Below are 27,766 nucleotides of genomic sequence, written 5' to 3'. Positions count from 1 at the left end.
TGTAATGCTTTATTTTTATTATTTTATTTATTTATACGTATTTATTCATTTATTTAAGTTTATTTATTTATTTTAATTAATTATTTTTATTTATTTATTTATTAAATTTATTTATCTATAATACAAGGTTTTTATTTTAATTGGAAGCTAAGGATTTACCACTACACTATCATAATCTACGGTACAAACCTTCGCGCTAAAACTGTAGATAAAGTTTAAGCCCGCGAGAGCCTCACTTTTTAAGTTTGGCACGTTTTCTAAGTCTGGCACGCTTATATTTTTTAATTTTCCAGTTTTTTAGCTTTGGCATCGTTGGCATCATTGTAACCTTTGACACACTTTGCAAAAATTTAAAAAATTAGAAACGTGTCAAACGTGCCAAAATCTATAAGCGTGCCAAACCTTAAAGCTGTACCATTCTTTGGAACCGTTACGGCAGCCCTTGGCACCGTTACGCAACAGTTCCTACCCCACGTATGTTTCCCCTATGGATATCTATGGAACGTCTTTAGTCTATCGCTCGGCTAACAAGCCAGGTACGATACCACACTTTACACATACGTTTTACGAAGATCTCCTGATAAGTGACCGTTAGCGCGTTTTCCCTTGTCCTGATTATCTCTCCTATCAACGGCTAAGACCTTAGACAACCATGTCCAGCCATGCCCGACCATGTCGCATGTCACAACAAGGCGACCCTTAAAATCCCAGGCGCCCCCAATTTACATACCCTTACGTACACCACGCCGATGGCCTTAATAAGATCTGAGCCTCGATGAAAAGAGTCGTGCTGCGACGTGGAGAGCATCTACGCATTAAGATGAGTCTCCCCACTAGAGGCCGAAGATGATACGAAATCATAGCAAGTTTCTCGAGTACACCATTACCTGATTGGGCCATATAGCCCGGACCTCACAACTTAGGTAATGAGCACTGAACTAGCTTATCTATTCCCATTGATATCTTGAACCAGGATCGATGATCGGACTGTGTCTTAGCTAACGGCATTAGAAGAACGGGCGTGTCGTGCGTGTCGAGCGTATCGTTGATGTGCATGAAAATCTTACATATACCTTGTCGCGCCTGCATATGTCCGTCATGGCACGCCGCCTCGATATCACCTATTCAAATACCGAGCAAAGCTTTCCAGCTTCAGCCTTGCTCTGTTTCTTGTTTTATAAGTCGCTCTCTGAGGCCTTTAATGTAGAGGCGAGCTGAGAAAATTCTCATTTATTACCCTCCATTACCTCCATAATAGACGCTGGCGCCATCAAGTTCGATTGAAGAGACGCATATCCTTATCTATTCGCTCCGCGAATCTAAAGCGCCCAGATAACATACGTGAGAATGGCAGAGAATACAACATCCCTCGAAAAGAAGCTGGGACCAGAGCTCGGAGGATTGAACGATGATACAGTTGCCGCCGTTGACCATGGTGTCGAAGTTAACGCAGCTGGTTATAAAGATCAGCTAAAGCGACAATATGGTCTTCTCGGCATCGTCGGTATTGCGCTCACGGTGGACAACGCCTGGGCAGCTTTAGGTTCTTCGATCTCAGTTTCTATTCGTAAGTAGAGCCTTGTTCTAGACAGAGCCACAGTGTTACAAGTTTACATAACATAAACTTACATTTCACTGCTCACAGTCAACGGCGGCCCACCGGGTCTCATTTACGGACTCATTGTTGCGCTCTTCTGGTATTCATTCATAGGAATGAGTTTAGCTGAGGTATGTCACAGCTTACTTTACCTCCCTGTTCTTGACTTTCCTGTTGGGTTTGAAGTATATCGTGGTCGCGTCAATTGATTCTAACTTCCATAAGCTGGCTTCATCGGTTCCTACTGCGGGTGGTGTCTACCATTGGGCTACCATCGCGGCCGGTCCGAAATGGGGACGAGCTGTAGGGTTCTTTACGGGATGGATCAACTTCTACGGCTGGATGTTTGATTTGGCTGCCCTAATCCAAATTACGGCCAACATCCTCGTCCAGATGTATGCGACTTACCATCAAGATACCTACGTTCCAGACGCCTGGCACGTCTTTGTCACATACCTTGGCGTCCTATGGCTCTCAGCTGCCTTCGTTATATTTGCCAACAAACTCGTCCCGTATACGCAGAATTGCGGCATGTTCTTCGTCCTCGTTGGAGGAATCATAACTATTATTGTGATATCGGCAATGCCGACTACTCATGCTACCAACCATTTTGTGTGGGGTTCATTCAAAGAAAACAACTGTAAGTAAAGTTCGGAATGCTTAAATCCTTCTAGGTGAAGTAGTTTCAATTACTGACATAAACATTGTAGTGACGGGTTGGCAAGACGGAGTCGCATTTCTCCTTGGCGTCTTAAACGGAGCTTTCACTATCGGTACACCCGACGCCATCACTCATATTGCAGAGGAGCTTCCGAGACCAAAGAGAGACCTTCCAAGAGCCATGGGGCTTCAGATTGGGTTGGGATTCCTTTACGCGTTCATCTTCGCTATCGCACTAGGCTATGCCATTACGGACATCGAAGCTTTACAAGGTGGAATCAACACGTACCCCCTTGCTGTTATATACCAACAAGCAACCGGAAGTCCAGCTGGAACGTTTGGCCTCTTGTTCGTCCTGTTCCTTAGCAGTATTTGCTGTTGCGTTGGAACAGTGCTGACTAACTCACGCACGTACTGGGCCCTTGCTCGCGATAAGGCCGTGCCTTTTTACGGTATTTTTGGTCAAGTTAACGAAGACCTAAGCTGTCCTGTATACGCTACCCTGTTTGTCACGGTAATTGCTACGGGACTTGGAGCCATTCCGCTAGGAAGTTCGAGTGCTTTCTTAGCTCTTACTGGGTCTTTCATCGTTCTAACAACTGTATCATACGTGATTCCGTTCGCCGCAAACTTGGCAACTGGCCGAAAGAACTTCCCCCCAGGCCCATTCCACATGGGAAGATTTGGTTATGTGATTAATTCTACGGCTGTCTTGCTAACCACTCTATTTGTTATCCTTTTCTGCTTCCGTAAGCCGCATCTATTCATTTTCATTAGCTTCATGACTAACTTTACTATTCTAGCCTACGAATTACCTACGACGGCCGAAGCCATGAACTACAACAGCGTAGTACTTGTAGGCACCGTTACCCTCTCTACGATTTGGTGGCTTATCCACGGATCTCGTCACTACCCGGGACCTAAGGTGATGAAGTTATATATCCATAACGATGTAATTGAAACGAACGGCGAAGAAGTTAAGAATACCGGAACATCGCTAAATAACGAAAGCATTCCAACAACCGAAAAATAGACGATAGACTTCAATCGCGGGGACCAGAAAAAAATATAGAATGGCGGAAGGCGGGATTCGGTTTCATCATTTTGGTATCCGGTTCTCTTGAATCAGAGACCGTACTGCGAATTATACATCATCTATATACCATATACCATAGGGCTAGGTGTTTCAGGTTTGTCTAGAGGTCCTAAAGATCTAAGACAGTCGTTCAGCAATTTATTTTGAATATTTCCAACAGTCAAAATTCACAGATCACGTCTAGGGAGAAGATGTTACAACTGGAACAGGCTGATGCGTTTAGGTTACGGTTGTATTTCGAATCGAGCTTCTCGGAGAGCGTCGCGCCGACCTCGTTCTCCTTACATTAGGGTATCGCCCGTGAGCCTCTTGGCTTCCTTGGGGGACAATGTCTCTTTCCCCGCATTCCATGCTGTCAATGATCTAGTCTTCAGAAATCTAGATCTTGTTAAAGTCGGCCTGAACAAGGATCTTGTAGAACATTCTTGGAACACAGCCTGATTACTTGTAATGATGAAAAGCACTTCACTGCGTTCCTGGTATTTTATAATTCCGGTCCACAGATTACTGTGTGGGGAATCCATGGGCTAATGCGTGTGGTTGCTGGATCTGTTGTTGCATTGCATTCACAGTAACTAACTTAGTACCAGGGCGGGACAATAATTGGAGGACCATAACAATGACCCTGTTAAAATTAAACCAGCTACTTTCCGAATTTATGGATGGAGCAGTACGATCCGTCTAATTGGAGAGATTCCAAGAGAGACATTACTCGTAATAGTGCTACACTACCAAGGGGGTATCGTACGAGTCAACGGTGGTCGCTCGTATCTGTACAAATATGAAGCTCCTGCCGTCCTGTTTTCTAGAATCCTCTCGCTAAGCTATCCTCAACTTTGTTCAGTGGGTCGAATTGTTAACGATCAAGATGAGATATCTCGGAGCTACACTTCTCTCACTCATTAGCGCTGCCTGGGCCGCAGCTATCAGCGCATCGAGCGTAGCTGCCGTATCCTCTCCCGCCGCCGCGGACTATCCGAAGACGGACGGGTTGCTTTTCAACATCGACGGGGAAACCAAATACTTCGCTGGCACGAATAGCTACTGGATCAGCTTCCTAACGAACAACGCAGACGTGGATAAGACGCTCGACGCACTCGACCAGGCCGGGCACAAGATCTTGCGCGTCTGGGGTTTCAACGACGTAACGTCCCAACCCGGGGGCGGAACTGTGTATTTCCAACTCTTGTCCAGCGGAGGCTCAACGATTAACACGGGGGCAAATGGCTTGCAGCGGCTTGATTACGTGGTTGAAGCCGCGGAAAAAAGGGGCATCAAGTTGATCATTAATTTTGTTAATAATTGGAGCGATTACGGAGGCATGCCGGCTGTGAGTTGATGCCTTGGTGTCCTAAGCTCTCATTTTCTTCGTCTCGGACTACCCACCTAGTATGTCATCTTATGAAGAGGTTCTCACATCTACAGTACGTGACCGCCTTCGGAGGCAGCCAGACAACCTGGTACACCAATACCGCAGCGCAGACCCAATACAAGGCATACATTAAAGCCGTCGTGTCGCGGTACGCCAATTCGTCTGCCATCTTCGCATGGGAGCTCGCCAACGAACCGCGCTGCAACGGCTGCGAGACTACTGTTCTTACAGACTGGGCGGCTACTACGTCCGCCTACGTCAAGAGCCTTGATCCGAACCACATGGTGACTCTTGGAGATGAAGGGTTTGGCTTAGCCGGAGATGGAAGCTACCCTTATCAGTTTGGAGAAGGCCTCGATTTCGCGGCGAATTTGAAGATCGAGACATTGGACTTCGGCACGTTTCATTTGTATCCGAGTAGTTGGGGCACGGAGTACGATTGGGGCAATGGCTGGATCGAGGCCCATGGCAAGGCGTGCGAGGCAGCGGGGAAGCCGTGCTTGTTTGAGGAATGTGAGTTATCCCGTTCTCTTCTGCTCGAAGTCATGCGAGGCTAAAGGTGTGGGGTAGATGGTTCCACGACCGACCACTGCGGTATCGAGGGCAAGTGGCAGAACACGTCCCTCTCGACAAAGGGGTTGGCGGCGGATTTGTTTTGGCAACTGGGTATGACGCTAAGTACGGGACAGACGCATAACGACGGATTCACTATTTACAGCGGCTCATCGGAGTGGACTTGCTTGGTTACGAATCATGTTGCTGCTATTGACTAGAAAGAGGGGTCGCGTAACCGTCCGAGCTCGGGCAATGCTTATATGGTGGTAAGCGACGATTAGGTTCGATACAACTTCTACCTAGTCATTACATCATTCGACATTACCTCTATTCCGTTACGACTGAACCATGCAATGCCGGTCGAACGCAAGTGTTTGCACCACCCACTACAATTTCCAATTAATATAATCTAACGAGTATTCGGCGACGTACTACAATATAGAAACGATAGTTACGACGTCGCGATTATGTCACAATCTACACATTATGTGCATGAAACGAAAATGATAAAAGAAACTATGTGGGCTGTGAGAAGCCTCTATGCAGTCAAGTCTACACCGGTCGACGATATGGCGTCTCTAATTACGCAAAATATTGAGTGCCGCTGCCGCCAAGGAAGCGATCAATGTTCAGCTAGCCACTGAATATCTTACTCTTTAGTATGATTCGTTTGATTCTCCATACAACCTGTTATTTTGACTGTTCATACATAAGCCCGTCTGCTTGATCGCATGTTGTGAGACGCATCTTCTCAGCTGTCAACCGAAGAACGACGCGGGGCCCTGTCATTCAAGCTCGACCACCACCTGCTGAGAGGGCGAGGGAGTTGTCGGGTTCATCTATAAATCGCCCCAAATCTTCTCATCTCCCATACCATGATCTTTCTTCACCACTATCACCTCTTTGGAGCTTGAGCTTCATTCTTTTCTCAACACACTTATTCCTACCACATTGTATCTCAATCCCTTGAACATGCCAGGCCTTCCGACCTGCTCCCCTGTTGGCTTCGGCCGTCACCCATCTGCTCCATATCCTTATGTTCCATATGCGGGCGAACTGAATAGCCAATTCAATCCTATCATCATCATGCTTGTTGGGTACCTCGAGAAGTTAAACAAGCCACATGCACTTGACCATGCCGTCAAAGAAGCATATCAAAAGTCGACTAAATTAATGAACACATTTAACATCACAGGAGCCAATTCATTCTTGAAGTTCGCGAACGACCTCCTGAGATGGATCCCCCACGAGAGCAGCGAAGGGAAGGATGTTTACAACATCCTCTGCATCTTCTACTTCGTCTTCAACCAGCACCCTCTGAAGGATATCCAAACTCCTATCACTCCCGATGTGGTTGGCCAGCCGTTGACCTGGCTCTCATCCTGGCTGGTCGTATATTCTCAGCTCGTCGGCCAATGGATGGACACCCGGGATTCTCTTACGGCAGAGTCTTTGGAGACCTTCCGGCAATCGCCTGCATACAGCATGGATGAAGCAGAAGAACCCTCAGGAGGTTGGAAGACCTTCAATGAGCTCTTCGCCCGATCGCTCAAGCCCGGCTCAAGGCCCATCGCAGACCCGGATGATGACACGGTCATAGTCTATCCTGCTGATTGTAGATACGATACGTCGCTCGAATATCACTCGGTCAGCATTTCGTCCACGGGAACTGTACTCATAAAGGGTCTCCCCTGGACTATCAGTTCGCTGCTCCAGGGGAGCGAGTTTGGAGACTACTTTAACGGGGGCGTATGGATGCATGCCTTCCTAAACGCGTACAACTATCACCGCCAACATGCTCCGGTTGCGGGCAAAGTGCTCGAGGCAAAGGTCGTACAAGGTACCTGCTACCTTGAGGTCAACGACGACGGAGAACCCCAGCGTACTATAATTGGGCCTGGCCTTCAAGCCACCGAGGACTACAAGATTCAAGCCCCAGACACACCAGGCTACCGTCAGTCATTCACTTTACCTCCTGGTTTATCTCCTCCATTCAATTCTAACTTGATAACATAAATACCTACTAATTGCCATCGATACAGAATTCCTACAGACTCGAGGCATAATAGTTATCGAAAACGATACCTTGGGTAAGGTAGCAGTGTGTATGTGATTAATTCCTTCTTAATCCTTAGGCAAGACAGAGAACCTTCTAGTCGAACTCATGAAAATTTACCACTAAGCCCTTCAATCTCTTTCTAATGAGAGACATTGTTGCTAACTGATAATACTATAGTACCCATCGGCATGGCCCTTGTCTCTGGAGTGAAACTATCAGTCAGTGCGGGCCAGGAATTGAAGAAGGGAGATGAGATCTCGAACTTCCTGTTTGGAGGATCCGACATCATCTGCGTCTTCGAGAAAAAGGCAAATCTAACCCCTGACTGCTTTGTGTCTTCTCCTGACCCTCCGGAGGAGGAACCCTGGAACAACTACTCTAAATACGGTACCAAGTTGGCCAAAGCTGAACCTCAGGCATAGGCATCTTAGTGCCGTGATCAGGGAGGAAACTTGCTAATTCACATTACAATCACGGTATATCCAAGGCTATAGTACCTAACCAATCACACTCATTTTGGTCAATGCTTAGTACCTAGGTAGTTCGGAATAATAAACTCACTCGTTCATACCTGTACAAGTGCCACCGAGACGGCTTCTCAGCTCCAGCCTTGAGGGATAAAAAAGCTATTACTGATCCTAAATTTCACTTTCCAATCAGAAAATTTTCTTTAGCAAGTTTTCACCGAGACGTAGCCTACGTAACTCAACTTGATAGGACACCGAAAAACTGCAAGGCAACCATAGGAATGCCATGCTGCTCACCGAAGTGATCGCTAGATTCGAATCCTCAGCTCCCACCCTTGCAGTAGTTGAGCCTCTCCCGATCCACTTGTCCTATTCCCCCCACGTAACCCGCGTTAGGTATCTTCTCGTAAATAGTACGTAGTTTGACATGGGTTTTAAGAGAACATCATATCGAAGCATATTAATCGATTACCCGTCAAACGAGGCATTTGTATTAACAATGATAAAGATCTAGCCGACCTTCATAATGTATGGTCACAAGGCACTGCCGTATGTATACTCCCGCTCGCTATCCCGCTCGCCAAACCAAGGGATATCACAACGCGAGCACCCAATATCCAAGACGTCAGCATTGGAACTTCTAATCCTGTCGTAGCCCGTATAATTCTCATCAAACATGGACGTCATTCAACCCACCGTCGCGCCGTCTTTCTGTCCGGCCGGCGTCCTAGGTTGCAAGCCCAACTTCTGCATAAACTTGAACGTAGCCTTGTTCTCCGTGCGCCTGAGCTCCTCCTTCTCCCTTTCCTTCTCCAGGACCTTCCTTTCCGTGGCCGCGCTCTGACTCTTATCCCTCTCTTCCTCCTCCCTCCTCTCGGCCTCTTCCGGGTCTAGTATCTTTTGCTTCTGTTTCGTCAACTTCTGCATCGCCTCTTTGCCTTTCCTCTTAGTCTTGACGTACGCCTCTAGCCCCACTAGCACCGCGTAGCTCTTGCTGATGCTCACGTGCGACATGTCGACGCCCTCGTCCTCGAGACTGTGCACGAAGGCGCGGAAGTTGGAGGCCGGCGGGCGGTAGTGTCCCGAAAGCGGGGACAGGCTCGACAGGCGGCCGTTCTTGATCTTGATAAGGCCCGCGGCCGAAATCCTTGACCCCTGAAGGAAAGAGCTGTGCTGGAAGGCGCCGCTGTTTTTGATGCCGACGTACAGGCGGAAAGAGGTGTCGGCCACGAAGATCCACGTGTTCTTGCGCACCGTCTTGCGTAGCAGCTTATTGAAGATGGTTGCCGCTGACACGTGCCGGATCTTGCGAACGCCTTTCGCATTATCAAGCCCGGGGTTCGCGTATTTGGCGGCCATTGCGGCTTCTAGTCTTGATTCTCGCGATGAATCCGAGGATGGGGTGGAATCTGAGTGATCCTGTGAATGGGCTTGTGGGGCTGCGTCGATGGTGGATTTTTCTTGAATGTGTGACTCGACGACGGGGGAGAATGCCGGTGTAGGATCGTCCGCGGGTACAACACCGTGAATACTGTCCTTCCAATTTTCCGTCGTGTCGATTCGCATGCCATTCTTCGCCCAAACAAGTCGCCCTTCTACATCTACTTTGACTAAGTAATATTGCCTTTCCTCTCTGCTCAAATATCGGACTTGTTCGCGATCCAGCCTTTCTCTCGGACAAGCAACCAAATCTATTTGTCTGCCTTCGCCATGGTCTAACCAGTAAAAGAAATTCTCATTGGTGTTAGACCTCTTCCATTCTTCATGATATACTCGCAAATTGCTCCCGTAGCGGTGTTTGAGGTCCACCATTTCCAAGAAATATGGCAATCCCAACATTTGAGCGTGCTTTCGTCTCTTGGCCTTGGCTTTCATCCATTTCTTCCTCGCCTCTGCTCTCTTTTCCGCACTCATTCCTTGTAACTCTGCTTCGTCGAGCGACGATGTTGAAGCGTCGTCCGAGTGGCTGGAATCCTCGTCTCCGCCAGCACGCCGGGCTATTGTCGCAACTTTCATCCAATTCCTTCGTGCCGCGGACCGACTACTACTAGGCCTTCTCCCACCATCAGCCTCTTCCTCGATACTCATCGTGCTGTTCTGTCGTGCTCGGGGTGTGGTTAGGTTTTTCCACTGCGCATCTCTTATAGCATGAGTCCATCTGGTGCTTGCGTCTAAGCCCAATCCTCGCATCTCTCTGCGCACACGGTATCCGCGATAGGCCCGCTGTATTACCGTTGCTGCCTTTGACCTGATGGAATCTTCCGGACCATTTACCCCATCAGTTGCGACGCTCTTATTGCTCGGACTAGAGCGCGATTTAGAATGCGAGAGTCTGTGTCCGAATATGGAGCGGCGACGTCCCATATGTTCTTCCTCCTCTTCGGCCGCTTTCGTCTGCATAAAGTCTTGCCTTGCTTCCATGCTCTTCTGTGCGATAGCTATACTCCGATGACGTAGCTCTTGGCTGCGGCGTTTATGTTCCCTCTCGCGCTGTTCCTGTAGTTTTGATAACCTCTGGAATTCTTCTTCTGACGGTGGCTTCAAAGAGTCCAAATACTCTTGATGGCTCTTTTGCGACGTAATGGATCGGTCAGGTGAAGTTATAGACTCTCTTTGCGGCGGGCCGGGTGATGATGGTGGGGTTAACGGCAGCGACCCTGGCTCTGGGGCGGGATTCTGCGGGGCTTGCGATGACGACGGAGATGCAGATGGAGACGGGGATAGAGATAAAAAGGAAGGCGATCGTCTATGCGTAGACGGCGGCGTAGGTGACGTATCTAGCGTATGGTCGATAGGGTCTCTTTCGGGCATTTTGCCACTTAGATCGGTAGAGACCATCACCGAGAAGCAAAGTAGGGAGTCCCTAAAGTTGTAATACAATAGGGGAATGCCATGTGTGACTATTCATAGGTAAAAAGTAGCCATACCATAGGTCCTTAAAGGTCAAATAAATTTAAGGAATTGATAAATGTATGTAGGTGCAGTGAGGAGCTTCGACTCGAAAGCCTGATCTTGTATGTATGTAGCTTTGTTCAATATGACGTAATAACCTATCAAGGTATCCGTATGTTTGAACTAACCGGTTAAGCGGCATGTTGCGATGCGATATGTACACGCCTCAATGCAAGATTTAGTCTGTGTAACGAGCTGACGCTATCGGCTGGAATAGAATATAAATTTAGGAGTGTTGTCTTCTTCCATTCTTTACCGTTGTGTCACACAAAATTCACCAAAAACTTGAGATACTAACTAGATCAAATTAGATCTATTGCCTCTGACATACCCTTCCAATGGCGATTCAAAGAACTACTCGTAGTGTGAGAACTGATAATAAAGTGACTATTAAGACATTAGTACCTATCTAAGAGCCATGAACGTGTCAAACAAATCAAATAGATTTCGACAAAAAGCTGATTTGACCTGAAGTAAGTGGTATGTCAGGACATGCGTCACCTCGACAGCCCTATGGAATGGTCTCAGCCTGTGCGACATCAGCAGGTCTAGACTTACATAAGTGCATGTTATTATGTAAGGTACATAGGTACGTGAACATATCCCTAGCAGTACTTAATACCTTCTGATATAGTTTGACCACACAGTGCTAATTTGACTCTCGCAAACCTTATCCCATTGTAGGCAATTAGTAGATAGGAGGTGCCATCTGAGTCGAAAGGCAAGTGCCCCAGTGCTAGACCATAAAGGAGGTAACGGAGGTACACTGTAGAAACCGCGCCTGCACTGCAAAAGAGTGATGTAGTTAGTACCAAGCGGCAAGCGATAGATGTATCCGTCAATTGATGACAGCAGCGCCCAGAAAGTTTTTGGGTTTGGGAACATTGAAATTTTCTTGAAGTTGAATACCTATACTTAGTACCTACCTGTCTGCTTAATCTTCAATGCCAATGTCAATGTCAATGCGCAATTGAAGAATACCATATTGTATCCCATTCTCAACCTCTTGCCGTCCTATGCCACCAAGCGATCGCCATGACAATTTCTTGTACATCAAATGGCTACCTCTACGCGACGAGTTGAACCGCATCAGCGCCCGCAGAAACATTACCAGCAGCGTATGAGCCAACCTCCGCGACGCGCCCTCCTTCATCAAGATAAACACAATAACCACAATAACTCAGCTGCTGCAAGTCTTGACGCCGGTAGCGTGGCTGTTAAACATGCCCATGCTATGGCGACACACATCAAGACGCGAAATTCACAGAGTATCTTACAACAGCCTAGTCCACCTCGAATGAAGCGTCCATTCGACCCCATTGCGAACAACTGCGATCCTCATAAGTCTAAGAGAACCCGAATAACAGTCGAGATTCTAGCCAGACCCATCCAACACACTAGTCCTCCAAAGACCATCACTGTGAGGCCCCAACCACAACAACAATCCCCTAACCTCACTGCTACTACTACTGCTACCAACCAACCGATCGCAACCGCTGTCGCAACGACTCATAAATCGTCTCCTCCCGTTCTACAACCAGATTCCAAGACGGCGACATCAATAGAACCTCCTTTGAAAAAACACAAGGCGAAGGCTATCAATGGAATTAGACATGAATTGGACAGGCTGCAACCAAGCGCAGCTGACACGAGTTCGGCGAGAGAACGGCCCGGTCGCAAATTGAGATCACAAGAGGCGACTAGATTCAAGAGTGAATTGTCGGCATATTTCCCCGATTATGACGAAGTAATCGGCAATGATCCTAAAGAACAACGTAAGTACAGGATTTATTTCAGTGCTACCAACAACCCAACAATGCGACATCAACCCTCAACCCTTCTAATGCATTCAATTGCCAGCGGTACTGACGATTCTATTAAACAGATATCCTCAACCTTGATACCCCAATTATCGTCGTCGATACCCGTCCCCTCTCCGATACTCGTCAATCACAAGCCCCTATCCCTTCTCCACATTCAGCGCTAGATTCCTGTGTTCCACCCCACTACGATACAGTGCGAACGTACGGAGATCATCTGTTCGACGACCTACACGATTCTCAAAGAGTTAGCTTCGCTTTTCTCCAGACAAGAGACAACGACAAAGATGTCGAAGATCCTCTGCCAGATACCTATTTCGAACCAGCACATAAGAAAGCCGAAAGACTAGAGAAGTCTATTCGCAACACCGAGAAAGGTCGTGCGCAACATGAGAAAGATCAGATTATCCGACTGCTCAACGAGCTACAAGGTCACGATTGGCTGAGGACGATGGGCGTCAGTGGCGTTACCGAAAGCCGGAAGAAGACCTTCGAACCTGCTCGAGACCATTTTATCAAGGGCTGTCAGGTGATATTGGAGAAGTTCAGGATATGGAGTCAGGAAGAGAAAAAGAGAAAGCTTAAGAAGGAACGGGCCTTAGCAGAAGAGGCTGAGAACGAAGAAGAGGCTGATGAAGATGACGAGGTCCAGTCAGACGAAGCAGAGGAACCCGATGAGGACATAGCGATAGCTGATGTCGATGAAGCAGAAGATGACGTTTCTGATAACGTTAGCGATGGCGACCCCCCTGATTATAGCGACGTTGATGCATCTGCGAAGCAGCTCCTTGATGAAGCATTGGCACGCGCAAAGTATACGGCCTCTAACTCGAAGAGATCTCGAGGTGAACCGCCTCCGACATCAACGGAGCCTCGTGTGGTGAAAGAGTTCACTTCCTTCTTTAACAAGAAACATCTGCGCGACGCAGCCCTCAGCAAAGGTCGACGAAGAGGTAGAACCGTCGTGGCCTGGGGTCATCCCGTCCCAGATATGATGGAAGACGACTTTGAATTGCCAGAGGAATATCGAGATATGGAGACTCTGAAGGCCCATGAGAGACAGAAGAGGCGAGAGAGACGTCAACGTCAACACTGACTTAGCGTCTCAAGGTATAGCCTCAGGAGTATGTATGAAGCTTCTCCAGGGCTGTCAATCGTCCTTATCTTCGGGCCAATGATAGTGCTTGCCTAGGCTGATGATTAGGGATCCCGATGGTTGAGCCGAGTGCGTGCCTGGGTTTATACATGGTCATATATACGCATTTGCTAGGCACATTAAACGTGTCATCCTCCTTGCGCATCATGGAAGGCACTTAGCTAATTTGGGCGATTGAATTCGCCCATTAGTCAATGAACAGATTCTGCTGCTTGTGGAGATGAAAATGTATTACTAGGATGCGCTATGCTTTTGCTTCTCATAATAAGGCTAATATAATGTGATATCCATCAATCGAGCTGCAGCGTTTTACCTGGAGTAGATGTATGCATAAGTATAGGTACCTATATGTGTACCCTACTATATTCCATGCGATTCGTCAAGGTGTATGCAGGTGCTCAAGTATATGCGAAAAGACGGTTATTTATATGCTTCTCGTCACTGACGCAAGATAAGGCCTACGTTAGGGACCTCCGGGGCTGAAGCTGTTAAGTAAGTGACTGCTAAATGCTAAACTTCTACCTACTAGGTGTAGGTACGGGCTGTCCCACAGTCGCAGCCGTGCACGAGCCAATTAGTAGCACTCGAATGGACCCCTGCCGCCCCATCATATCCATAGTACGTAGCCCGGAACCTAATGCTAAGGCAGGAGATAGGTACACCTATTGAGACGAGAGCTTCCCAAAGTTTCGAAGGCGCGCGCAAAGGTTGTACCTTACGATTTAACTTCACCGGCCCAAAATAGTTTTTTTTGCTCGACTTCGCACGATTTTATGCGACAAGCCACTTGAAATATTTGCTTCCCACACTGTTGATATCGGCAGTAACTTATTAGTAGTACGCGTCTTATACTGCGAACTACAAGTCGCGCTATAATTCTATGCTCATATTCGCATACAAGGATATCGCATTTTTCCAACTCTACATTTCCTACCGTTGCCTACGCAAATAACTCCCTCTTCCTTGCCCAACACCTTCTAATAGTCGCCGAGTCGCCTTGCGCTGTTACGATAATCTTATTGCCGACTCCATTTCTACGTGAAAACCCTTCTACGAGGCGAGACCACCGATGACCACGATTACTTGAGAGCATCGCGGCTTCGCAGACGCCCACAATGCCGGGCATCGTGGAGCCAGAATCCACTGAGAAGGGCGATGCTCCTATCGAGCTTCCTATCGATGATACCCCTCCACGCCCTTATGTCGTCTTTAAACAGAATGTCGATATCGAAATCGACTTTGCTAGGCAGCGTGTCCACGGTCGATCCGAGATACTCGTCGTTCCTATCGAGGACGTTTCCGAGGTGTTTATCGACGCCCGCCAATGCGAAATCGATGTATCTCAGATCTTAGTCAGTAATTGCAAGGTGGAAGCGTCGTATTTAGACCCGTGTGATTTAATACAGACGCCTAAGAACTACCGCTTGTCAGCATCACACTGGGCGATCAAGAAGCATCGTATGAAGCCGTTATTGCACCATCGACGTAAAGAGGTTTCGGCCTTCGATCACGAATTTAAGTGCTGCACGCCGCTGAATGGATCGGTTAGGATTAAGCTTCCAACTAAGGATGAAGTGCTGCAGAAGAATAAGAACCTCCAGAAGTCGGAATTGCAAGAAATGCTTATTACCGCGAATGGCGTAGTAGGCGGCTATAGGATCTGCATACCTTTCAAGGTGAAAAACACGAACGACGGTTTCCAATTTGTCGGCTGCAACGAGCGAGATACTCGATATCCGCACGTTTATACGCGTCATTCACTCGAACCTGGCACGGCATCTGCCATCTTTCCGTGTATCGATGACCCTGGCTCCCGAAATTCGTGGAAGATCTCCGTTACATGTCCTCGCACTCTCGGCGATGCCTTCCGCCGGCTACCCGTGACACAACAGTCCAGGGGTATTGGTGATCCAAATGGAAATCGCAAAAGGAAGCGTGATGAGGAAGATTCTCAAGGCTACGAGAAAGATGGAGGCTGGGTTGAGCTTACCGAAGAAGACAAGATGCTGGATATGACAGTCGTCTGCTCGGGTCAACTCCAGGGAGAAATGGCTCACAAAGACGACGAAACGAAGAAAATAATGACTTTCGAAATTGAACGTAACAAGGCAGCGAAACATGTCGGCTTTGCCGTTGGCCCTTTTGAGCATGTGGACTTGTGGTCAGAATTCCGTCGAGAGGAGGACGACACTAAGCTTGGTGACAGTGCGGTCAAAGTTCATGGGTACTGTCTTCCAGGCCGTGCTGAAGAGGTCAGAAGCACCTGTTGTACCCTCGTCACGGCAGTAGATTACTTGGTACTCTCTTTTGGACGGTATCCCTTCGACAGCTACAAAATATGCTTTGTTGATGACATGATTGAGGATACCGTACCGCTGTGTGCCTTCTCCTTATGTAGCAACAGGCTACTCTATCCCCAGGACATCATGGAAAACGAAGTGGAAGTTGCAAGAAAGCTGGCGTACTCACTATCGTGCCAGTGGTTCGGGGTCAATATTATTCCCAACACCAAAGCAGACACCTGGCTCGTCGTCGGGATTGCGTGGTACCTAACTGATCACTTTATGAAGTACTTATGCGGTAACAACGATTTTAGGTTCCGAATGAAGTCAATGGCAGACCGGCTCGTCCAACTTGATATCAGACGGCCCTGCTTGCAGGATCTTGGCGAGCACCTCTACTTGGGCGACTTTGAGGTTGATTTTATGAATCTCAAGGCACCGTTAGTCTTGTTCATTCTCGACCGACGAATGTCCAAGTCGGCCAATAACATGGGCATATACAAGATAATTGGGAGAATGGTAACCAAGGCAAACACCTCTCTCCAGCCGTCAGATGAGATATTAGGGGCAGATGCCTTCAGAAGAGCTTGTGAGAAAGCTGGGAATCAGAGGCTGGAGCCATTCTGGAACCAGTGGGTACTCTCTTCCGGTTGCCCTAGGTTCGACGTGAATCAACGGTTTAATAAAAAGCGGCTCTGCGTTGAGATGACAATTCAACAGAAGCAAGACGCCGCTTATCGTACCGTCAAAGCACTAGACAAGGACGATTTCTGGAGAGGTGTTATGGAAGAGAACCATGCTGTCTACGCTAGCGAACCTCAGCAATCGTTCACTGGACCAATGACCATTCGAATCCACGAGGCAGATGGCACACCCTACGAACACATAGTAGAAATTCGAGAGGATGCGGCCAAGTCTGTCAAATTCGATATCCCTTACAACACGAAATACAAACGACTAAAGAGGAATCGTCGGCAACGTGAAAGGCAATTAGCTAGTAATACGAGGGCAACCGACGATGCACCTAGGGATATCTACTATTTAGGAGACGTCATACAGCAACCAGATGAGATGGAAGCCTGGGAGTTCCGTGAATGGGATGACGAGACAGAAACTAAGATGGACCAGGAGTCCTACGAATGGATTCGCATGGATGCCGACTTCGAATGGATTTGCGAGATGCAAACTAACATGCCTGCTTATATGTACGCGTCGCAGCTACAGCAAGATAGGGATGTTGTCGCGCAGCAAGACTCGATGTGCTACCTCCATCGAGTCTACTCCACAGTCGGCCCACATCCTCTCATGTCGACGATTTTAGCTCGTACCGTCTTAGATGCCAGGTACTACTACGGAATACGCCTGATGGCGATTGATGAGCTCCCTCGCCATGCTACCAAGGAAGCCACCAACTGGGGGTTGAAACATCTGCTTAAGACTTACCAGCACTTCTTTTGCATTCCTGGAACGTCTACTCCCCTTCCAAATGACTTCTCGGATAAGCGCCAGTACCTTGTACAATGTGCTATTCTAGAGGCTATTGCTCGCATTCGTGGAGAAGACGGCAAGTGTCCCAAAGAAGTACGAAGGTTCATCCTTGAGCAGCTTCAACATAATGACAACAGATACAACATTTATTCCGATCAGCCGTACATCTGTGGATTAATCAAGGCTTTGGCCATCTGTCAAATCCCGGACGACAGGGCCAAACAGAAAAAGGCTGTCCCCTTCGGTCCTATAGATGCTGATGAGGACGAAGCGATGGCTGAGCCCGTCGACACTGAGCCAGAGGAGTTTCGCGACTTAGTACTCGAAGAGATTGACCGCTTCCGTAGGATGGACGAGCATTCACCATCGTTCGAGAATTGTTTTACCATCGCCGCCCTTGACGCTTACTGCCGTCTGATGAAGGCAGAAGTCATAAAGAAAAACCCCGCCAGGTTCATCGAGTACCTACAGGACAGAACTTATGATGTCGTCCGTATAAAAGCTTGTGAATCGCTTGTGGAAATAGGCATGTTGGCCAATAAAAGTTTCCTCCGAATGTTCCTTCTCCTTGCTAGCACAGACCCTTCGCCATTCGTTCGAGAGCGGATATTTAAAGCGTTGTGTCGTGGTCTTGCTAGCATGGCTATTGGAGAAGGTGAGCAGGTAGAGGAGAAGGCGCCAACCCAGCCAGCAGAGGATGGTCTCATCGTCGAACAGGATGATGCTGTGATGGAGGCTAATAAAATCGCGAAAGCTCGCAAAGAGGATCTCTCTGCTGCTCTTACGGCGTTGAAAGCTAAGACCACCGACGACGAAGACTTGCAGGAGGCCATTTGGAAAGCAATGGACTCGCCCGTTCTGACTACGACAGAACAACTCAAATTCCTTGAGCTCTGCTCAGTGCTATTCGATGAAGATCAGTCGTTGATGATGTGTTTCCCTTACCCTAGTTATTGGAAAGCGGAACGCGGGGAGAGGATTCGGAACAAATGCCTCATGAAGTTTAAGCGGCGTTATAGAACAAAGCCGCGCAAACCACGAGTCATTCCTAAACCACCTCCACCTAGGCCTGAGCCTAAGCGAACCATCACTTTGAATCTTAACCGGAGTATGAGTGTGGGCGCAAAGGCAGCAACGCCAACAGCCGAAGCCCCGCCGCCTCCGCCTCCAGCCGCTCCAACTTCGAAGTTCTCAGGTACCATCTCTACTCCAAAGGTTACTATACCGCCTTTGAAGCAACCACCTGTGTCGAAAGAAAAGGTCTCTACGCCTTCTGTGAAAGAACCCGCTTCACAAGAACCCGCGCCAAAGAAGTTAAAACAATCTATCACTGCCTCCGTATCTCGGGGTGCTACTCCATCAGCGTCTCAAGAGAAGCCAAAGGATAAGCTAAAGATAGGCGAGCCTCATAGGGATAGTATCTCTGTTCAGACCCCTGTACGGCCTACCATTGAGCTTCAACAGTCTGAGCCAAAGCCAGCAGTTCCTAAGGTCAACGGAAGCACCCAACCAGCACCGGCGAAACTTCCGAAACCTTCAAAGCCTATAAAGAGGGCGAGTACGGAGAGCGAAGGTTCTCGGCCAACCAAGTTTGTCAAGCTCAATACTTCCAAAATTCCAAGAAAGGAACTGGAGAAACTTCAGAAGCGACAGAAAGTACGGAAGCCGAGGAGACTTGTGACGGTGAAGTTTACCGCTTGGGATAGACTGCGTAAAGGAAAGAGCAAGACGCCGCAAGCAGGCTCGATTCGAGCTACGCCTAAGCACCGTAGGCCCGATGATAAGTCTAGCGGTAAAAGTCCGCGTCCCTCTATTGGCCCAGCCTCACCTGCGCCTAGGATCTCGGATTCTGCTCAGATCGGAGCATCTTCGACAGCCATGTCATCTTCTCAGAATCCGACCGCTACCCCTAATAGTTCCTTCAAATCCGCATCCCAATCATCTCAACTAGGCTCAAATAGCGAGAAAAAGCGAAAGCCCCTCCCGGAGATGCGCAAGCCGCTCCCGTCGGCGGCACCGACTAACGTTCCCACGCCGTCGTCGAAGCAGCCCTCATCCGTCCCGGCTGCGGCACCTAAAGGTCCCACGAAGCTGAAGATCAAGTTAAAGACCCCTACTTCAGGGTCTACTTAGGATATGAAACACGAGTAGAGCCACATCAACATTCTCTCTCCAGTACACGATCAGAAGTCACCACATTCCTCTACGCTTATGGTTCTTTTTTACGTGTTTTTTTCCCTTACTTCTTTTTTTTCCCTCCATCACGTTTTTGCATGGCAGGCATGGCATCGGCGTTGGGAGCCGGAACGAGAGGATATGACAACCCCAAGGCCGAAAAATGCCTTATCTCCCTTTTGTTTTTTTTTGTTCGAGCTTGCGTTGCGTTGTCAGGTTGAGTTTTTATTCCGCCACCGATCAGGTAATGGGACGGAACGAAGTTGGTTTGCCTTGAGCCACGGGGACAAGATGAGGAAATAGGTACGAGTTGCAAAGGGACATACGAACACTACATAAGCACAAACTACCAAAAAAAAGCCTGCTACGACTACGTTACGTCTACCCCCATGGCTACGACAACCCGCCACCTCACCTATTTACCTCCTAAAGGATGTTTACCGGTACCGTGCGATGGCGAAGGAAGGGGAGGAATATGGACGGGTCAAGTTGATAGGATGAGAGGGGACGGCTGGGCTTGGCTGTGCTGTAACGTGTGGATGTGTACGGATAAGGATAGTGAAATCACATAAAGTGCGTTGAACAAATGAGATTTAAACATAATTCTACGTAAGATGTGTGAATGTGATGCAATTTTCGGTATTCATCTCCGTAGTATGAGCTACATGGTAGATTTGCTAAACCATGTGCCACAAATGAATATCGACAACATAGCAAGTACAGCAGCATCAACGGCTGTCTAACCCAAATCCTTTTTTTTTATCTCCAAGCGCCAGATCTAGCCATCTACCCCTTCAGGTCCTATCCTTAATCAGAACCTAACCTCGTTTTCATCTATTGTAAATTAGATGGATAGAGGCCTACGTCTCTTCCTCTAATGCATCCATTTCAACTAGTTGTGCTATGCTGGAGGTGTCAGCAATCGGTTCAGAGTAAATGACCATACGGAACTTCCAGGATGTCTATGGATCCTCGATTAGAAGCATGCAAAACATCGAAAACTAGAAGAACGAAGAGGAAGAAAAACATAAATGCTGGACTTACCCATAAACCCGAAGCCTCCCGCGATCCTCTTCTTCGCCAACGAACCTCTCTCAAGCAGCACACCTCACCTCGCTGACCTTCCGCACCACATCAATCACCAAAGCTCACCTCGCATCTCATACCTCACATCCCGCAGTGATCATTTCCTAGTCTCCACCCCCGTTAGTTACCAGTCCTCCCCGTCCGCTCACATTAAATCACCCCCGCTAGGCAAAATGCAGCTATCCCTCAGGGATAACGCTTGACTGACAAGCGGGCTAGTGAAGTCGCTGAAAGCAGACGCGCACGCGCGGAAGAGCCATTGGCTATCGCGCGGAAATACGCGGATGCTGGGGTTCCGCGCGTGTGGTAGCTCGCTTGTGGGGACGGGCTAGGAGAGGGCTGGCGGAGGCTTCGCTGTACTTTGATTTGCGGAAAAGAGGGGAGACGGGGCAAGGGGCTTTTGGGTCCGGTGTGGTACATGTGGAAGGGAAAGGTAGAGAGAGGTGGCTGTTGATGAGTGGGCAAGTTATCGTAAGAGTGATGTAGTGATGGGCGTTGAGGATTTTGTGCTTGGGAGCTTCAGCTTGTGTTGACGCAATTTATGCGCATATACCTTCTTTCCAGTTTCCTCCGCTATAATCTAGTGACTATTAGCATATAATTTCTTATACCTGGGCCGAGTATGAGTCATAAAAGGCCGAGGCGTTGAGAGACAAACCATTCATCATCCCGTGTAGCGAGTACACCATGCATTTATTTCATCGTTGTTCCTCTTCAGCTATTCCAATTAATACTGCAATAGACAAGTATGAAGTAGAAAAGGGTTACTTACGAATTGTAGGGATGAGGACGTGAACGAGACCGGTTTCACCTCCTTCGGGGACCCCCAGCCGCTCCCGTAGCCGCCGACCCGGCAACGCCTATCCGCTCTTCTCGACTCCTCGTCATCATGCGTCCCGGTGCCGGTGCCGGCACGGCCGACGGCTCGGTACTTCCTTGCCGACTCGTGGCCGTCCTTGTCCTAGTGGCCCCGGCTGGTTGAGTAGCACCTGTGATTCGTTGCATCCTTGTTGGAGGGGCAGGCGCAGCCGCAGGAAGGTTTGTAGGATGTTGCTGCTGCTGCTGCTGCTGTTGTTGTTGTTGCTGACTCCTAGTCGCACGTACCTGTTGTATGTATGCGGCTCTCGCGGCGCCCGGAGACACTTCACGCGTTGCGAATTGGTCGCGGGCAGCACGCCGAGGTGCGGTTATGAAGGGGTCAGTGGTGTCAGCGTCGTCGACATCTACATCTTGCATGTCTTCATCATCACCTGCTGGCGGGGGAGACGGTGTGATAGATGGGGAAGTATCCATTGCTGTATGTTCTGGTTGCTGCGGGAACGGTGGATGAGAGGTAGCCCGTGAGTGAACCTGAGTTTGTGGTTGAGATTGGGCTTGTGAAGCGAAACGTCTATCTTCATAAGATGCCACGTCCTCAGCGGTGAGGGTAAGTGTTGTGGGGGGGCGGCGAAGCATTGTTTCTAATTGTGTGCGTGGTCCTTTTTATTATAATTGATAGTGGTAGACGATACCCGTTTGATGATGGTAGATTTAGGCTACTCGAAATGATAATACTCGAGAGTGATACTTGATAGCAATGAAGTGAGTGAAGATAGGCAATGTATGTTTGATATCGAGTAATGGAGATCTTGATTGAGTTGTGGTGCAAGATAATACAATGGAATAAAGGTGATAATAATTGGTAAATTGATGGAGATAGATGTTGATGTGGATGTGGATGTTGATGTTGAGGTTGAGGTTGTGATGGGAAACGCGTATGAACTTTTATAAAGCAAGGTACGTAAATATACTTTTTGATGCTATCAAGGGCAGTTGCGGGGTCGAGATTTAGCACTGTTAGTGGTGTAAGCAGGTGGGGTATCCAGGGTAACTTAGGCAGTTCAGCCCTATTATAGTGGGTACTTACCTGGTAGCTGGTAGACACGATGAGCTGGGCGAACTGTGCGGGTGGTCCATACACAGTACCTAGTAAGACGAAACTCATAAATGAAATAGACTTCAGAGGTGTTTGCTATGAACAATCATGATCGATGTCGGAATTTGTCAATAAACAGCACTGTGAATTTGTTGAGTAAAATTTTCGACTTGTAAAATAACGTTGGAGCTAGGCAAAGTCTGCAATGAATAGGTAATCACCTTAGGTAAGCCTTAAGTAAGCAATATAGGTAGGTAAACAATTTCATTTACCTACCTCTTATTTCCCACTTCGAAATCTTCATTCGTACTTTTGATGTTGACCTTTATAGCCTTATTTCTGAAATCGATGTCCTTTAAATTTACGCGATCTCTTTCTAAGGCCGCTGAACAATGGGAGAATAAGCTGCTTAGGTTGCTATTAAGTTAGGTACTTCGAAATCACGTTCTAGATTATGAGCCCCAGATCCGGGCGAAAACTTCAGTTTTGTGGACGATATACGCATCTACGACAGGAATTATGTCCATTTATCCATTTCTCGGATCGTTCGGGGGAGTCTTACGATCTAGCCAGTTTCCAAGCTGCCAACGGTCTTCGTCTCAAAGATCATCGCCTCCTCATTTAATACCGTTCTCTAGCCACTTCTACATACCAACAAACTGACGCGAGAGAACATGTTCATCTTTCGGGAACTGATAGAGACGTATGGTGTTAAGACAACATCATCGTCCCAAATAGCTTCGGGCTTATGCGGCCAACCTGACATTGGGGTCTTAGGACGTATAAACGGCGGAATACCGCCCCGTACTCTTTGTAGCTGCTCAGATACAAGATCCTGAAGCCGGTCTTGTAGCATTTATATCGTATCGAACAGGAAACTAGCTATTGGACAAAAGACCCGAATATCCCCCGTCCAACTACGAATAAGGAAATAGACTTGTCATCATCATACACCTCGAGTTGAAACAGCGCAGCTAGTTGATTGCCGTATAGAAATCAGGTACGTCCTCGAAATCCGAGCGTACCAGCATACCAGCCCTCCACAACCTTAATTGGAACGTTCGTTTCGTCGGGGTTTACCAAAGAAGATACGTTGTGAACCCAATAGTTGAGCAAATGTTTGTAACTAGTTCAGCCAGGGGTCATCTCCTCGTTACAAGTAGGTTTACCGCTTATATACGCCTGACAAAACTCCCATCGCAGTTAGATAAAGCCTTGCATGCTAATTCCCACCCAGCAGAGGGTACAAGCTAAGTCCTTGCCAGAATCGCAGCGGCTGCAATGGCTCATCTGGTCCAATTCTGGCAGATGAGGCGATGAGTGATGCTTTTTCAGTGAGATCAATCAAGAGACCCGGCTTCGACCTCACTTATTGGAGACCAGTCTGTCTGATATACCGAACCATCTGAGCATTTGCCATGACTGCGAACTCGGACTCTAGCACTTTCTCCTGACTTCAGTGGCCGTGCCGGCCATGGAACGAGCACTGATCCCTTTGAAAAGGACGTGAATTGTTCGACTTTTTGATCGGCTGACCATGTGATTTCGATGTCATATCTTTTCTGAGTCCATCCTGCTGGTGTATCGGAGGCTGCTTCGAACTGCCATGAAATTTGAGGTCGCGAATAGCCGAACCCGCTGTGATGGTATTCGAAAGTTGGAGCAGTTAGTCTAGGAGTAGACATGGTGATGCGGCATTCATATTAAATCTACCGGGCGTTTGGGTTAGGGGGGTCGTGCTGAAGAAATATTATATTTTCGGAACAGTGTATCAAGAAGCTACTCGTGAACATCGGGGATAGTTCCCTAGCTTACTTATTATCTGAATTGGGCATCTCGCTTCGGCTTGGTTTACCCCCGAGACTTGGGATCATCCCCTAGCTGCCAAGATGCCTAGATGCCCTAACAAATTCCTGGAGTGAGCATTGCAGAGATCCTGGAGAACATTACAGGTCTCATTACAACCTCTAGTTCGGCAATCTGTATTCCTGTAGCTAAAAAATTGTTTCTAGCTGAGCTCAATAACTACTTGATCGTTAGGGGATGAAGAGTTTATCTCTGGTCAGTGGTGTTCACATAACAATGCTGGGGACTTCAGACACTAGACACTTCTAGATTGATAACAGAAAGATTGAATCCATCAATGCGGTTTTGAGCCATCTTTTATTCGTTTCCTACGAAATACGACGGTGGTCGATAGCTATAACATCCACCATCTCGTCAAATGATTTATAGAAATACCTATATGCAGTTGATAGGTGGATAGTAGAATATTGGTCACATCTTTATTAGATTAAGCGAATAAATGGAAGAATAATTATTTACTCATACAGTGTACGGAGCCCGATAGCTGCATATATTTAAATGATTTGTGGTGAGGCGGCAAGAATTCAATATCATGCAATTAGCTAGCATGTGTTTTTTCAAATAACCGTTATAATCGCTGCCAAATAATTAGAATAGATCCACTAAATTTTTCCCATTCTCTTAAGACCAAAACTTATCCTCAATACCAACCAACTCCGGCACGAAAGTACAACGTATCTTGAAATAAACTCCGCTTCAATCCAGCCTATTACACATCGAACCCATAAGCATACCTATCTACATATATGCGATCAACGACTGCCCCTTAATGAACGCGCACGCCCTCCTAACCGCCCAAGGGTGGCGGGGCACCGGGCACTCGTTACATCCAACAAGCGACGACACAGGGCTGAAGCACCACTTGCTGATCAAGCGCAACGAAGAAGGGCGCGGGCTCGGAAGCAAGAAGGACCATAAACAAGAAGCATGGTGGCTAAACGCCTTCGACCAGGCCCTCAAGGGCATCGATACGAAGAGCGGGACCATGAAGCAGACGCTGCGCGGCGGCGCGCTCGAGAAGATCACAGCGAAGGGCGCTGGGAAGTATACCGGCACGAGAGGGCTTTACTCGTCGTTTGTGAAGGGGGGTATGATGGAGGGGACCGTCGGAGTGAGCTTGGTGACGGGCTTGCCCACGCCGCCGGAGAGTGGGGTGGGTACGCCGGTTGCGAGCAGCGCAAATGACGCGGACGAGGACGAGAAAGAGGGAGGAAAGGAGACGAAAGAGGAACGCAAGGCTAGAAGAGAGGCGAAGAGGTTGAGGAAGGTGGAGAAGCAGGCGAGGAAAGAGGCGGAGGAACGGGCTGCGAGGAAGGTCGAAAAGAAGAAGGCGAAGAAGGCCGAGCGGCAACGGGTTAAGGCGGGGGAGACTAAGGAGGAGCGGCGCGCGAGGAGGGACGCGAGGAGGAAAAGGAAAGAGGAGAAGAGGAGGTTGAAGGCAAAGTCCGGTGGATGAGAAGGCCTCGGCAGCTACGGATACGTTTACACAAGATCTATCTACCATCCTAGTCTTCCATGGAAGACTTTCGTGGAAAACGTCGTTGCCGAAGTCTTCAAACCCTACGAACTCCTCTGCGCTTCATAAGGCAGGGTGCGGTATATGGACTGAACAACAAAATGACGAGAAATCTAAGTGGAAGGCTATATAGGCTGGAGTTTACTTGGGTCGCTGTTCACCACAGGGAATGAGCAGTTCGCTCATTCTAGTTCGTGCTCCTCAACGGCATCGGGTGTTCCAAAATACCTATGGTATTCGAACAAGACTACTATATATATGATTACAATAGAAGCGAGCGATACCATGACAATGGCGATAATCTTAGAGGTGTTTTGGTCGTCGTCTCCTCCATCCCGTCTTGGAAGATGCATGCTTTCTATCGTCTCGCAGTCAAACCGTACGAATAAAGGTCGGTATAAGAAGATGACGAGCGGGTGTGATAAATTCTTTTACGTCTCTTTGGGGATCGTCCCGGGTTTGTTGGACAGCAGCCAAGGTCGTCTCTCCCAGAAGTCGTCTTTAATAATGTCTACATGATCCACCAACACTCTCGCCTTGGCTCGTCGCTTTCTATGGTTATCCTCCTGTGTCTTAGACTGTTGCACGGGCTCCCCAAGCTTGTCAACAGCGTCCGCCACGTCATGACTGCCTGGCTCAACGAGTTCGTACTATCTATCGTCAGTCTGTAGTCATGTCAAGTGCTTTCGAAGGCAGAACCAACATCTCGGTATACAACACTGCCCTTCTTAAAAATCTCTGGCTCGTTGTTATAGTTGATATTGAACCTCGAGAATAATATTTCATTCTTATCGGCAGCGAGGGTCCCCTGGATGCTAATCAGCCTAACCTTCCCGCGAAGGAAAGACAGCTTACCGATAACAGTTTCTCTGCATCCTTCGCATTGACGCCCCCTATTTGGACAAGCGACCAAAATGTGGTGTTGTATAGATTATTGATGTGGCCTTCTGGTTTGTTAGTATCTGCAAGTTGGTAGACTTCGTACGTATGGAAACTCACAGTCTACCTGGCGCCAACTCATGTAGTCGCGTAGGTTCTGTACATTGGGGTAGCATACTGCTCGGCCATCAAAGCTAGGGAGAGGAGGAGACAACGGCGTGTCTGGGAAATAGGATGACCATAGGTGGATATAATAGGCTGTAAATGTTGAGACTATGGTCGAAATTATCTTGCTGTATGTTTCGAATAAGTCATTGGATGTTCGGGTACTGCAACCTCTGAGAGACTCACCTGGATCTCCTTTCAAATAGGGTGCATGATTTGTGGAAAACGAAACTAACTAGTTTAGCAGCGGTTCCTTTTCCTATGATACGGATGGGAATAGAGCGTGTAGTATTACCTAAACTCATCACTGACGCCGTATGCGATAGTAATGTCATGAATCTCGCTTACGACGGCTTTGGCGGCAGCGTTCATCAAGTCAAGAGCTCTACGGTCATTGGGCTTTTCGAAGTTATACTTGGCGCACAATCTAGCTCACATAATAGATCAGAACGGAACTGAAAGATAAAGCTATCATATAGGGATATTACTTTGTGAAGCCTCTACCATCTATCCTAACCACGATCCAAGTATTGGGCAGTAAGTTGTCGACTTGCTCGAATTGTTTGACATATTCGAACCTGGACTTGAATTGTTAGGTATTTGTATTATGTTGAGAGATTGGTCTGAAGAACATAGCCTGCCTTGAATTCGCCATGGCAT

General features: G+C 48.0%; 9 protein-coding genes across 9 annotated transcripts; 6 read left to right on the top strand and 3 right to left on the bottom strand.

Annotated features, from left to right (window-relative positions):
• The first annotated feature begins 1,124 nt into the window (after positions 1–1,124).
• Positions 1,125–3,462, top strand: F4807DRAFT_99278 (putative choline transport protein). The gene is made up of 4 exons (XM_048003756.1): positions 1,125–1,567; positions 1,646–1,728; positions 1,823–2,237; positions 2,308–3,462. The coding sequence occupies exons 1-4, from the start codon at positions 1,348–1,350 to the stop codon at positions 3,288–3,290; spliced, it is 1,701 nt and encodes a 566-aa protein (XP_047853697.1). The 5' UTR covers positions 1,125–1,347; the 3' UTR covers positions 3,291–3,462.
• Positions 3,463–4,049: 587 nt separating this feature from the next.
• On the top strand, positions 4,050–5,623 carry F4807DRAFT_99289 (glycoside hydrolase family 5 protein). Its single transcript, XM_048003757.1, has 3 exons — positions 4,050–4,683; positions 4,779–5,238; positions 5,296–5,623. Exons 1-3 carry the CDS (start codon positions 4,222–4,224, stop codon positions 5,496–5,498), a joined length of 1,125 nt encoding a protein of 374 aa, XP_047853696.1. The 5' UTR covers positions 4,050–4,221; the 3' UTR covers positions 5,499–5,623.
• Positions 5,624–6,088: 465 nt separating this feature from the next.
• On the top strand, positions 6,089–7,878 carry F4807DRAFT_99291 (phosphatidylserine decarboxylase-domain-containing protein). The gene is made up of 3 exons (XM_048003758.1): positions 6,089–7,234; positions 7,323–7,385; positions 7,517–7,878. Exons 1-3 carry the CDS (start codon positions 6,253–6,255, stop codon positions 7,759–7,761), a joined length of 1,290 nt encoding a protein of 429 aa, XP_047853695.1. The 5' UTR covers positions 6,089–6,252; the 3' UTR covers positions 7,762–7,878.
• A 3,741-nt stretch (positions 7,879–11,619) lies between these two features.
• On the top strand, positions 11,620–14,220 carry F4807DRAFT_427438 (something about silencing, SAS, complex subunit 4-domain-containing protein). The gene is made up of 3 exons (XM_047998162.1): positions 11,620–12,533; positions 12,644–13,765; positions 13,823–14,220. Exons 1-2 carry the CDS (start codon positions 11,816–11,818, stop codon positions 13,672–13,674), a joined length of 1,749 nt encoding a protein of 582 aa, XP_047853694.1. The 5' UTR covers positions 11,620–11,815; the 3' UTR covers positions 13,675–13,765; positions 13,823–14,220.
• Positions 14,221–14,468: 248 nt separating this feature from the next.
• Positions 14,469–20,283, top strand: F4807DRAFT_427433 (uncharacterized protein). The gene has a single exon (XM_047998161.1). It carries the CDS (start codon positions 14,850–14,852, stop codon positions 19,635–19,637), a length of 4,788 nt encoding a protein of 1,595 aa, XP_047853693.1. The 5' UTR covers positions 14,469–14,849; the 3' UTR covers positions 19,638–20,283.
• A 1,177-nt stretch (positions 20,284–21,460) lies between these two features.
• On the bottom strand, positions 21,461–22,870 carry F4807DRAFT_427429 (uncharacterized protein). The gene is made up of 2 exons (XM_047998160.1): positions 22,672–22,870; positions 21,461–22,598 (listed from the first exon to the last, which is right to left on the bottom strand). The coding sequence occupies exon 2, from the start codon at positions 22,218–22,220 to the stop codon at positions 21,573–21,575; it is 648 nt and encodes a 215-aa protein (XP_047853692.1). The 5' UTR covers positions 22,221–22,598; positions 22,672–22,870; the 3' UTR covers positions 21,461–21,572.
• An 86-nt stretch (positions 22,871–22,956) lies between these two features.
• F4807DRAFT_427428 (uncharacterized protein) lies at positions 22,957–23,940 on the bottom strand. The gene is made up of 2 exons (XM_047998159.1): positions 23,918–23,940; positions 22,957–23,839 (listed from the first exon to the last, which is right to left on the bottom strand). Exon 2 carries the CDS (start codon positions 23,534–23,536, stop codon positions 23,315–23,317), a length of 222 nt encoding a protein of 73 aa, XP_047853691.1. The 5' UTR covers positions 23,537–23,839; positions 23,918–23,940; the 3' UTR covers positions 22,957–23,314.
• Positions 23,941–25,166: 1,226 nt separating this feature from the next.
• On the top strand, positions 25,167–26,247 carry F4807DRAFT_99020 (uncharacterized protein). Its single transcript, XM_048003754.1, has one exon. The coding sequence runs from the start codon at positions 25,316–25,318 to the stop codon at positions 26,000–26,002; it is 687 nt and encodes a 228-aa protein (XP_047853690.1). The 5' UTR covers positions 25,167–25,315; the 3' UTR covers positions 26,003–26,247.
• F4807DRAFT_467792 (tRNA guanylyltransferase) lies at positions 26,162–27,761 on the bottom strand (the record flags this gene model as incomplete). Its single annotated transcript, XM_048002534.1, has 8 exons — positions 26,162–26,712; positions 26,766–26,870; positions 26,918–27,006; positions 27,062–27,234; positions 27,293–27,337; positions 27,402–27,533; positions 27,595–27,684; positions 27,739–27,761. The coding sequence occupies 8 exons, from the start codon at positions 27,759–27,761 to the stop codon at positions 26,494–26,496; spliced, it is 876 nt and encodes a 291-aa protein (XP_047853689.1). The 3' UTR covers positions 26,162–26,493.
• Between the last annotated feature and the right edge of the window lie 5 nt (positions 27,762–27,766).

This window comes from Annulohypoxylon truncatum, assembly GCF_022578515.1.
Source record: "Annulohypoxylon truncatum strain CBS 140777 unplaced genomic scaffold F4807scaffold_18, whole genome shotgun sequence".
Taxonomy (NCBI): domain Eukaryota; kingdom Fungi; phylum Ascomycota; class Sordariomycetes; order Xylariales; family Hypoxylaceae; genus Annulohypoxylon; species Annulohypoxylon truncatum.
The sequence above is the reverse complement of the archived record's forward strand: the minus strand, read 5'-3'. Positions and strand labels throughout refer to the sequence as shown.

Excerpts from the sequence above, each read along its gene's own strand:
- F4807DRAFT_427433 (XM_047998161.1), top strand. The coding sequence starts at position 14,850 with ATGCCGGGCATCGTGGAGCCAGAATCCACTGAGAAGGGCGATGCTCCT.
- F4807DRAFT_427428 (XM_047998159.1), bottom strand. The coding sequence starts at position 23,536 with ATGCTACAAGACCGGCTTCAGGATCTTGTATCTGAGCAGCTACAAAGA.
- F4807DRAFT_427429 (XM_047998160.1), bottom strand. The coding sequence starts at position 22,220 with ATGCTTCGCCGCCCCCCCACAACACTTACCCTCACCGCTGAGGACGTG.
- F4807DRAFT_99020 (XM_048003754.1), top strand. The coding sequence starts at position 25,316 with ATGAACGCGCACGCCCTCCTAACCGCCCAAGGGTGGCGGGGCACCGGG.
- F4807DRAFT_99278 (XM_048003756.1), top strand. The coding sequence starts at position 1,348 with ATGGCAGAGAATACAACATCCCTCGAAAAGAAGCTGGGACCAGAGCTC. Across the intron at positions 1,568-1,645 it reads TTCGATCTCAGTTTCTATTC|TCAACGGCGGCCCACCGGGT; the intron begins GTAAGTAGAGCC and ends CACTGCTCACAG. Across the intron at positions 1,729-1,822 it reads TAGGAATGAGTTTAGCTGAG|CTGGCTTCATCGGTTCCTAC; the intron begins GTATGTCACAGC and ends AACTTCCATAAG.
- F4807DRAFT_99291 (XM_048003758.1), top strand. The coding sequence starts at position 6,253 with ATGCCAGGCCTTCCGACCTGCTCCCCTGTTGGCTTCGGCCGTCACCCA. Across the intron at positions 7,235-7,322 it reads CCCAGACACACCAGGCTACC|AATTCCTACAGACTCGAGGC; the intron begins GTCAGTCATTCA and ends CCATCGATACAG. Across the intron at positions 7,386-7,516 it reads CTTGGGTAAGGTAGCAGTGT|TACCCATCGGCATGGCCCTT; the intron begins GTATGTGATTAA and ends ATAATACTATAG.
- F4807DRAFT_427438 (XM_047998162.1), top strand. The coding sequence starts at position 11,816 with ATGGCTACCTCTACGCGACGAGTTGAACCGCATCAGCGCCCGCAGAAA. Across the intron at positions 12,534-12,643 it reads CAATGATCCTAAAGAACAAC|ATATCCTCAACCTTGATACC; the intron begins GTAAGTACAGGA and ends TCTATTAAACAG.
- F4807DRAFT_99289 (XM_048003757.1), top strand. The coding sequence starts at position 4,222 with ATGAGATATCTCGGAGCTACACTTCTCTCACTCATTAGCGCTGCCTGG. Across the intron at positions 4,684-4,778 it reads ATTACGGAGGCATGCCGGCT|TACGTGACCGCCTTCGGAGG; the intron begins GTGAGTTGATGC and ends TCACATCTACAG. Across the intron at positions 5,239-5,295 it reads GCCGTGCTTGTTTGAGGAAT|ATGGTTCCACGACCGACCAC; the intron begins GTGAGTTATCCC and ends GGTGTGGGGTAG.